At 32.8% G+C, this 10,842-nt stretch overlaps 1 protein-coding gene across 1 annotated transcript; it reads left to right on the top strand.

Moving 5' to 3' along the window:
- The first annotated feature begins 2,518 nt into the window (after positions 1–2,518).
- On the top strand, positions 2,519–7,788 carry LOC115706347 (uncharacterized). The gene is made up of 9 exons (XM_030633967.2): positions 2,519–3,056; positions 3,858–3,991; positions 4,650–4,805; positions 4,933–5,038; positions 5,410–5,592; positions 5,736–5,901; positions 6,203–6,528; positions 6,948–7,037; positions 7,422–7,788. The coding sequence occupies exons 2-9, from the start codon at positions 3,977–3,979 to the stop codon at positions 7,487–7,489; spliced, it is 1,110 nt and encodes a 369-aa protein (XP_030489827.1). The 5' UTR covers positions 2,519–3,056; positions 3,858–3,976; the 3' UTR covers positions 7,490–7,788.
- The last annotated feature ends 3,054 nt before the right edge of the window (positions 7,789–10,842 follow it).

The following is a 10,842-nucleotide window of genomic DNA, read 5'->3' as shown; positions in this document are numbered from 1 at the left end:
CTCTAGTTTATTTGGTTCCAAATTTTAGTTTTATTTTCAACCCAATTTATTAAAGTTTTTTATATTTCGACGTTTTGTGTACGATTTTACTTAGTATTATTCTATCTATTTTGGTGCTAAAAAAAAGAGGCTTAGAAAAAAAAAAAAAAAATTACATCTTTAAAACAAAATATTTTTTTCTAAAAATAAAAATAGCATCATCCCATGGTCACCAATCTTTTTTATTTAAAAAATAAAAATAAAAACAAGAGTGATTGAAAATTAGTAATAATTATGCTATATTTTCATGAATTTTTGTTGTTTTGTTCAACAAAATAATTAATAATTACACAAAAAAGCAAAATATTTATTAGTGAAGGTTTGTAGTAATTATATTGGGGGTCATGAGATTTTTTTTTCAGAGAAGAAACCCAGTCACTTTCCTGAAGAGCAACTAGTTCCAAAAAAAAAGAAGAAAGGTAAGATCATATATTGATCAACATGCCTCAGCTAAAATAATGCTCTGAATGCAATCTAGGAATTCAGGCAATCAGCCCGTCTCAAGTTTATTGGGTCTTAAACCAAAAAATCTAATTCTATCTTTTTTATATAAGATTTTCTATGTTTTTTTTTTTTTATTATTAATTTTTTTTATATAGTTAAAATATAGTATTTTTAAACATAAGTGAGCATTTTATCTTAATAAAATATTAAATGTAATATCTTAAAAAAATAAATGAGTTTTTATTTTTTTTTTATTTTTACACTTTAAAACAGTGTTTTTTTTTTTTTTTTTTACAAAATTTCACAAAGAAACTCCTATAACAATAATAGAGCAACGTAAATCGCAACCAAAATCCGTATAGTAACCCATATAGAAACTACCGGAGAAACCACCGAAGCAACTCCAACCGTAAATTTGAAAAAAAATAAAAAAAATTAGTATATGGAGTAATTCCCCAAAAATAAATTAGATATTTTTTTTTAAAAAAATAGTTATATTTTTAATAAATAATTAAAATACAAAATATGACACTTTTAAAAAATAAATTTAGGGTCTTTTTGTTAAAGAGTTTTGAGCTTGGGCGCAAGCCTTGGGCGTGGGCCTCTGTTGCCCCACCCTTGAGCCGATCCTAGACAAAATAAACTTAGTAAGGGTATGAGCTTCAACATTAACACTGATGTCTCCAATAGAGTACCAAATAAGTTGTGCAATATATTTTTGTAAAAATTCTTTCTCCAATAATGTGCTAAAACTTGTGATAAATTTGACAAATGCTAAAAGTTAAGTCCAATTTATCATAACATATAATATGTCAAATTTAATACACATTTTTTTATTTATATTATTACCATTTAGTATTAGTGAGTTACTTTAATACACTTTTTAATGACAATACTGCTATTATGTTTTGAGAAAATATATTTAATTTATTAATTATTAATAATAATAATTATTTTTTTTAGGTCAATTTGTATTTTAATATGTAATTATTATTATTGGTTTAATTAAATATGAATCTTATTAAATTTAACAAAATAATTTTTAAAAAATATTGTTAATAAATTATATAAGGACGTGTTTAAAAAGTGCTAAACACTAATGACACGTTTACTATACAGTAATCAGAATCGGAATAAATTAATGGAGAAATGTAACGGAATAAATGAAAAATAATCGGAATCAATATTTGTAATATGTTGTTTACTAATTTTTTTTTAGAAATGGAATAGTTGTGATTTATCTTGTTTATTTTATTAGGAAACGTAATCGGAATGCTTAAATTGACTAAATTGCCCTTTTAAGTTAAACTATAGTATATGGTAGTTATTTTGCAAGACATATTTTAAAGGATAAAATTGTCATTATATATTTAATATTAAAAAATAAAATAAAAATAATAAAATTCATTACCCTTAATAGCATTCCTTACAAAATTGGTGGGGGAAGTTCTCCCTTTCTTTTCTCTCTTATTTAATCAACTTCTCCCTTTTCTAATTTTAATAGTGCAAGTAAACAAATGTAAGAATGTAAGAGAATGATTACCTTACTATTGATTCCTAATACTTATTAGTAATAATCTTACAAAAAATGCTCTAAATAAAGCCATTATTAATTTTTTGTGTCAAATTTTACACATTGTTTTTTTAGCCTTTACTAAGTGGGGTTAAATTGGTGCTACTTTTTACCCAACATTTTTGGCAATATAGCAATGTAATCGGTTAGTAGGTCATACTTAGCGACTTTCTCGTGAGTCGATAAAGTCAGTGACTGTAAGAGTCATCTACTCTGCTATACCAAAATTATTACTAAATATCCGTACGTTCTTTTAACCCATTAACCTAACCTACGTGGTGTGGTACCATTGCAAACGCTGTAAAAAATCGAAGCGGCGTAGGCGTAGCCCCCGAGGAGGCCAACCCCTATTTTCCACTCTTATTACGTTGTGAATTTAATTCTATTTAAATCATCCATTAATAATTACGAAACCTCTATTATTAATTAATTATTTGTTACATTCTTTTACAAAATTACACCCCTCCTTAGTAATGTTTGTCTGGATATTTTATTTAACTGAAAAGTTGACCAAATATTAATAATTTAAGAAGAAATATTTTCCCTTTTGAGAAAGTTCTCAGCTTATTTATTTTTCTATGAAAATAGAAACTATATAAAAGCTAATCAACTTTTCCTTCCCTTCCTTCCTTCCAATTCGGTGAAATAATTTTTATTTTCTGTCTTTTCTACTCGTGCTATAAGCCTCTTTGAAATAATGTTATATTGCTCACCGACTTGCTATTCTCGAATCTACTTTGTATTTTTGCTGTGAATATCCTCAGTTTACCAGCCAAAACTGGACCTTTAATGGAGCCTTCAATTGACATTTGAACAATTCAGCCACACAAGCTTCCCTTTTTCTTAATAATTTCTTATAACTGTTACTGGGTCTCCGAGATTGGTTTCGGTTTCATAATTTTCTGACTCTTCAGCTCGAAAGAAGAACTGGGTATTTTTCAATTCTTCAAAATAAAGCTTGTTCTTTCAGACTCGGGAGGTCCATAAGCTTTGGTTAAAGGTAATATATACTAGATCTTTGTTTTTATCCCCTCTGTTTTTGTTGTAGAACTGATTTTTGTTTTCTTTTTGAAAAACAAGTATGTTCTTCTACTGAAAGCTATTTACTACCGATAATATTTCAAATCGTAAAGCAAGCATCTGAAATTGTATGATTGTTAACTTAGGATGGGATCTGGCTTAATCCATATGGTCAATTAAAGCTTGACTCAGATATTTGTAGTTATTTTAGGTGAAATATATGTGTTTATATAATATTTTTCTGTTCATCTGTGAATGCCCTTGTGTTGCTTTATTCTGTGCTTAAAGCAACATTAAGTTAAACACGTGCCGCTTATGGTGGCGAAGAGCTTGGTTTTGTTTCAATGGATAAGTTTAGCAAAGTGAGAATTTTCCGAAATAGATTTGGATTTTCTTCTGTTTGTTGCACCAGAAAGTTGAAGATATTTTGAGAAGGGGTTTTCTTGAAGTGGGCAACATTGACTCCATTGGAATGTTGACCCAGTAGCTTTGTAGTGTGTTGACAGGACTTATTTTCATATTACTGTATTACAGCGAAAGAGGCTTCGTTTTTGTGTGTTTAGTATTAGTGTTTCTAAATGCTAAAAAGAAATGGGTAGATTGAGATTTTAAATAATGTTTTTAAGATTTTATTAAAGGGTGTTGAAAAACTAGATGAAATTTTCTTGCTACTTACAAAACTGTGCGATGCATAAGTGAAGTTTTGTCTTTAGAAAAACTATGTTTGAAGTTTTCATTTTAGCATAAATGTTTGAGTTATTAATTTGTATTGTTTCTTCAGGTTGGTATTCCTTCAATTTATGAGTTACGCAAAAAAGTTGAATTTAGAGTCCGCTTTCATTGCTGGAGACGGATACCAAATCTGTAGAAAGAGATGTGGCCAGCCTACATTCAGCTGAAATGAAGTCATTACAGGTATTGGCTTTATAATTATCCTTAATGCTTCTCAATTGACTGTGTTATACATTCACATTTCTTAGTAATCATTTGGTTCAGTAATTATTCTAATGCCATCATCAAGTATTTTACTTGAATTGTCTTCAACCTCTGTGATGCCATGATTTTTTCTTGTCTTCCCTCCACACAAAAGTTGTGTTAGCATTTACTGTTTCTATACTTTTGAAGATGTTTTTGTTCACTCCATTATCTATGACTAGTACTCTTTGGTGCTATGAATACAAATTGTATCATTTTCCTATACCGCCAACATTTGGCTTCTGCAGATCACTGCATTGTGGTGGACATGCATTATGTGCTGTTGATTTTAGTTTATATTAATTAAGTTGGTAAATGAATTCTACAATAATCTGAGATGGACTTATTTCCAAGTATTAATCTATGCAGTTAAGAGTTGTATATTGTGGTGTAGTTTGTAATTGGTGGATTCAAAAAATAATGCAGCAGCATTTTAACTGAATACTTGGGCGAAAATAATTTTTAAGCAGAGGTTTTGTAAAGTTCAGCTCCTTGCTTTCAAATGAATTTTTGTTATCTCTGCCTAGTTTAAAGTAAGAGGATTTTGTTTATGGTTGCATTACTTGGTTATTACACTGACAAGCCCTTATTATCACAGAACACACAAGAAGTACCATCAGCTTCCCAAGTTTCACACGATTCCCATAGTGATCAACCACAGATTCTCAAAACCGAGCCACCAGCGACAGATTCCGCTTCCATATCCACTCCAAGTAATGAAAGTAAGAAGGTTTCACGCCAAGATATTGAACTTGTAAGCCTCTCAATCACATCAATTTCTATTTTCTTCATTTTCACGTTGTTCATACTATGGAGGTAGCTAGACTAGTTTTTTGTTGTAATCTTTGTATTGATGGTTCTCTCTGTTGTGGCAATTACAGGTTCAGAATTTAATAGAACGATGTTTACAGTTGTACATGAATAGAGATGAGGTAGTGAAAACCCTCTTGACTCGGGCAAGGATTGAACCTGGATTTACATCATTGGGTAGGCATTTGGAACATATCCATAAATTTCAATTGCCATCTATCGTACTTTATTTAATGCATATTCTAATCATATAATTTGAATTTGGAAGTTCCCATAAAGGAGGCCTTGGCTGTAACCATTGATTTTTTAATGATAGTTGTTCATTATATTTTTTCTTTTATTTTTGTGTTTTTTATTGCAAATTTGTCGGTCAAGGATGACATACTTGTTCACCATACTGAATGTGGTTACTAATTCTATAATTCAGTTACCATGACATTTTCTTTTTTCTTTTGAAGATCAAATGATGTATAAAATAGTGTATTCTCGTTTGCCCCTTAATAAGCAAGCACTGATGGTTTATTTATATACATTTTTTTTCCTTTCAGTATGGCAAAAGTTGGAAGAAGAAAATGCTGATTTTTTCAGAGCATATTATATTAGATTAAAATTGAAAAGACAAATTCTCTTGTTCAATCATTTATTAGAACACCAGTATCATCTGATGAAGTACCCAATGCCGCCAAAGGTTCCATTGGCCCCTATGCAAAATGGTATCCACCCAATGCCTGGTGAGTTCTCATCCTACCAATGGAAGTTCCTTACTCGATGGAAGTTCCTTATTTATTTTGTATTCTGTGTCAGTGTTTCTATCATAATGCATTCTGATACTACATTGTTCATTGTTATTTACTGCCACTTGTTCACAGTGCAGTTAACAACTTGCCCATGGGATACCCCGTTCTACCCCAGCCTCCAATGCCAGCCACAGGCCAGCCTCATCTCGATTCCATGAACTGTGGAATATCAAACTGTCATGTGGTTAATGGTGTCCCTGCACCAAGCAACTATCATCCTATTAGGATGAACTCTGGAAATGAGTAAGATTTTCCTACTTCTCCTCTTTGTTCGTAGTTACTATTACCCCAGTGGTCAGTTTCTAGTCTCTTATGCTCATAAAAACATTGTCTCCTTTGTCATATTCTTCTTACGATAACTAATTGAAAGGACTCGTCTCTGTTGTTTTCTTTTCACCTGTTCCCTATCTTTCCTAAAATAGTGCTTTAAAACTTTACATTTATAGTTAGATAATGCTGCCTCAAAAAAATCTACATTTGTATTTACTTTTTACTGGTAGAAGTCCTAATTGAAGCTATCTTTGTTATTGATTTGTTGTTAAAGTATGTTGATGGACACCAGTGGTGGTGATATGGCACCTGTTATTCCCCCAAGTAGTGCAATGTCTTCCATGTCAGAGATGGCCATGAGTCCTACATCAGTTGCATCCAGCGGTCACTTCCCATTCACAGCATCAGAAATATCAGGCATCGGAGTAGATACATCAGCTCTCGACACAGCATTCACATCTGATGTAGCAAGTTCAGTAGGGTTGCAACTTGCACCAGATGGAGGACCTGGAAATTCTCGAGATTCCCTAAGACCGCTTGATCAGATTCAGTGGAATTTTAGTTTGTCAGATCTCACAGCAGATTTATCGAATTTGGGAGGTAAATCATATCAGTCTTTTCTGTTATTTAGCTGCAAATTTGGAACAACCTCTATAAGGAAAAAGCTGAACATTTTTTAGTTCAGTTATACACGACTATTCCATTGTGAATGCTGTCCATAATGTTGTGACTAGCAAAATTTTGACTCCCATATAATTGAATACCGTCCATAATATTGTGAAGTAGGAAAATTTTGAGTCCCATATAATGAATTTACCAACCACGTCCAGTTATATTGTTATTTTGGTGAGGGTTGAGTAGATTCAGTAACTGTAAATGCATAAATATCATATAGGGGCAATTTGAGATAAACAGAAAACATCTATAATTTGGTCTAGCATAATTGCTTATGTAACACGTTAACTACATATATATAGGCTTTTATTAATTTGTATGTAATACTCTTGATTCTTTTGCAGACTTGGGAGCCCTTGGAAACTATCCCGGCTCACCTTTTCTTCCATCGGATTCTGACATCTTATTAGACTCTCCAGAGCCAGAGGATATAGGTAAGTTCTATTGCTTTTAAGCTGTTTCATGCTTCCAATATCTCACATTACTGCCCTTTTGACTTTAGTAAAGGGAGAACATGATTTTAGTAATGGCATTTGCCATGCAGAACTGAATTACAGTTCCTTTGCCATTTTACTGGGCTTGTTTTAACATGAATAACATCCAAATATTTTTCACAAAAAATGGAAACAAACTCAAGTGCTATAAACTAAGTTTAAGAATTGTTTTCCCCAACAGGGTCTACACTTGAGAGTTTGGATTGTTTTGAATTCAGATATGCTGAAGAATATTATTCTACTCACTTCCATTATTAAATTGAATATTTCTACACCATTTCAGCTGTATTGGTCATTGTCTAATTAACTCTTCCTTTATGACAGTTGAAGACTTTTTCGCTGACTCTGTCCCGGGACCTCCATCCTCCCAATCAGATGAGGAGAGAAGTTAAAACAAGGCAAGGATGTTCCCTTTTCGGCCTTTCGCCGCACTGTCAGTATAGGAACAAGTTAGATCTCATCAATAAATTAGTTGATTATTGGATTTTTTATACCATCAAATTTGAACATTTGCACCTTAGCTGCTAGTATAGCCAGTTTGGTCTGTAATAGCATTCAAGTAGGACAGTGTAGCTTTATTTTTCTCTCATAAGACCTTGAGGATCATAATTATTAATTTTGTATTTCAACAATATTAATTAACATCGCATACAGGGTATGCCAAGAATATATCCTTCTGGGACTAGATCAATTTCACTTGTCAGAGAACCTTTAATCTCTAATCTAAACAGGGTTTAAGCCTAAAAAATTAACTTGACCAGTTTAATAAAAATGTAAGTTGTGTTTTTATGAATGTGATGTGAGAGAGCTGGTCTCTCAACTCATTAGCTTGTTAATAATAAAACAATAGCATTTTGTTTGATTGTGGCCTTTCCTATGGTCTCAAATCAAGTCGTAATTGGGAAACTGTAGATATTTTTATGATTCTCTTCTACAATATGAAGAACAGAATAAATTGTGAAAAAGCAAGTGTCGCTCTATCTTTACATATACGTGTTGTATTAGCAAACATAAATTGTTGTGGGTTAGTCAAAATACAATGAGTGAGTATAGCAACATTGTCATTTAGCACTACAGACTACAGATTGCCTAATTATGAATTAGAAAGTACGGGAGAATTAAAAAATCTGCTTTCACTTTTTTAAAACAGAAAATTATTTTAAAAAACGAGGGTTTACAATTTTTTTTTACACTGATAAATATCAAAAAACACCAAAATGTTATTTTTCATTTTCATAAACAACTTTTTTTTGTCTCACATATTTTTTTCTTACATTTTTTTTACATGTTCGGGTCAAGGGCGCGAGTCCTGGTCGAGGATTTGGGGCCAGGATTGGATCTAGGTTCAGGGTCTGCGGTCGGATCTAAGCTGGAATTCGAGTCTTTATCCAGGTTTGGGGCTGTATCTGGGATCGAATCTTTGTTCACAATTGTGTTCGGGTCTAGTGTTCGAGGTTTTAGGGCCAGACTTGGGTTCGCGATCTGAGTCTGGGATCCCAGGGCTAGGTCCGTGATCGAGGTTTGAGGTCAGGTCTTGGTTTGGGGTTAGGATTCAGGTCCAGGTCTAGATTCTAAGTTAGTGACATGGTGTGGAATAATAAAATATTTTTTTTAATAAAACAATATAAAAACGGATTTTAGAAAACATTAGCATAACTCCATCAATTTTTTTTAAAAAAAATGATATAAAACTATTTTTTATTATTAATTTTGAAAATACAATTATGAAAACTAAAAATTAAAAAACACAGCCAAACATGCTCATAGGATTCGAAAGAACATTCTACAATGTATGAAAAATAAAAATTTATGCATATTTGACATTGTTTTTTGTTTTTTATTTTTGAATCTATATTTTTTAGAAATAAGGCTAAAAATAATTTTTGTAATATTCAAAATACAAGATGCTTTTGGTCAATATTTTCTAAAAGTTGTTTTTGGATTTTTTGTATCCAACAGAAAAACCTTAATGCTCCACACCTAGATTTGGACCCGACTTGGGTCTTGACGTCGACATCGAATCTCGAACCCTAGAGTTGGATCCAACCCCGTACTTGGACCTTGGGTTCAGAACTCGAACAACGAACTTGGCCTTGAATCTTGGCCCCAAAACCTGGACTCCGAACCTCGACCTTAGCTCCAGACCTCGAAGTTGGAACTGGTCCCAAACTCAATGCTAATCCCGAACCTCGAACTCGTTACCATGAGAAAATGATAAGAAAAAAATGATGTGAGAGGAAGTACAAAAAAATATTTCAACAAAAAAAATTATTAAAACAACACTTCGTTGTTTTCAATTTTTTTTTTTTTATCTTTTGAATTTTTATTTTCTGAAATTATTATTTGAAAACAATGCCATACACACCTACTTACTCTCAAAGAACAATTTTTTTTTTATTTCTTTAGTCATAATGTCAAACAAATACTTGAAATCCGCTTACACTAATTTTCAAATGTTCAGTTACCAAATTGTAAACAAAAAGTTTAGTATGTCTCTTGGAAAAAAAAAAGTATGGTATAGTTGAGTTACAAGAAAGATGAAAACAGAGAGAGAAGCAAGAAGAGAAAAGGAATTCTTTATTCAATGTTATGTTCTGTTATGATACAAGAGTTGGTATTTATACAGAAGTAATAATAACAGAAAACACACTAACTAACTGTACAACAGTATAACTGTTAGTAACTAACTATAACAGCCCTTAACTAACTTCCTAACCATATGGACTCTGTATCTCAACATCCCCCCTCAAACTGTACTGGGATTGGCCCAGTGACAGTTTGTTACATAAAAAGTTGAACTTAGGAAGAGTTAAGGGTTTGGTGAAGATGTCAGCAGGCTGCTCTTCAGTGGGAATATAGCAGACAGTAAGTTTGCCTTCAGTGACCAACTCTCGAACATAGTGTACATCAACCTCAATGTGCTTTGTTCGGGAATGAAAAACTGGATTAGAGGCGAGTTGTTGAGCTCCTTGATTATCACACCATATAACTGGTGTTCTTGCTGGTTTTATGCCTAATTCATTTAGTACAGAGATGATCCATACAACCTCTGTTGCAGTGGTAGATAGTGATCGATATTCAGATTCGGTGCTAGATCGAGCCACTGATTTTTGCTTCTTAGACCCCCAAGAGATTAGATTTCCTCCAAGCTTTACACAGTAACCTGTTGTCGATTTGCGATCATCCAAATTGCATGCCCAATCCGCATCTGAAAAGGCCTCTAAAGTAAGACATGTTGCTGGTTTGAAGATCAGTCCCATGTTAAGTGTGCCTTTAATGTATCGAAGGACCCTTTTGCATGCATTCCATTGGGCAACAGTTGGCTTTTGCATGAATTGACTCAGTTTATTGACTGAGAAGGCAAGATCAGGTCGAGTCATGGTTAAATATTGTAGGGAGCCAATGGTACTCCTGTATAGAGTAGGATCTTCGAACAAGGGACTGTCAGCAGTGTATAATTTGTATCCTGGTGTTGCTGGTGTAATGCATGATTTGGAGGTGTCCATGTTGGTTCTTTTGAGGATATCCAATGCATATTGTGATTGTGACAGAGAGATGGTGTTGCCGGTTCTTGTAGCTTGAAAGCCCAGAAAGTAACTCACTGACCCGAGTGTTTTGAGAGCAAATTGGGCTTGTAGATCAGTGATAACTTTGTTGACAGCTTTAGAATTGGCACCAGTGATGAGAATATCATCAACGTACACTAAAACAAGTAAGGGACTGCCATTTGAAGTGCTGAAAAACA

Source organism: Cannabis sativa, chromosome 1, assembly GCF_029168945.1.
Source record: "Cannabis sativa cultivar Pink pepper isolate KNU-18-1 chromosome 1, ASM2916894v1, whole genome shotgun sequence".
Taxonomy (NCBI): Eukaryota; Viridiplantae; Streptophyta; class Magnoliopsida; order Rosales; family Cannabaceae; genus Cannabis; species Cannabis sativa.
Note: the sequence above shows the minus strand (reverse complement) of the source record. Positions and strands in the feature narration are given on the sequence as shown.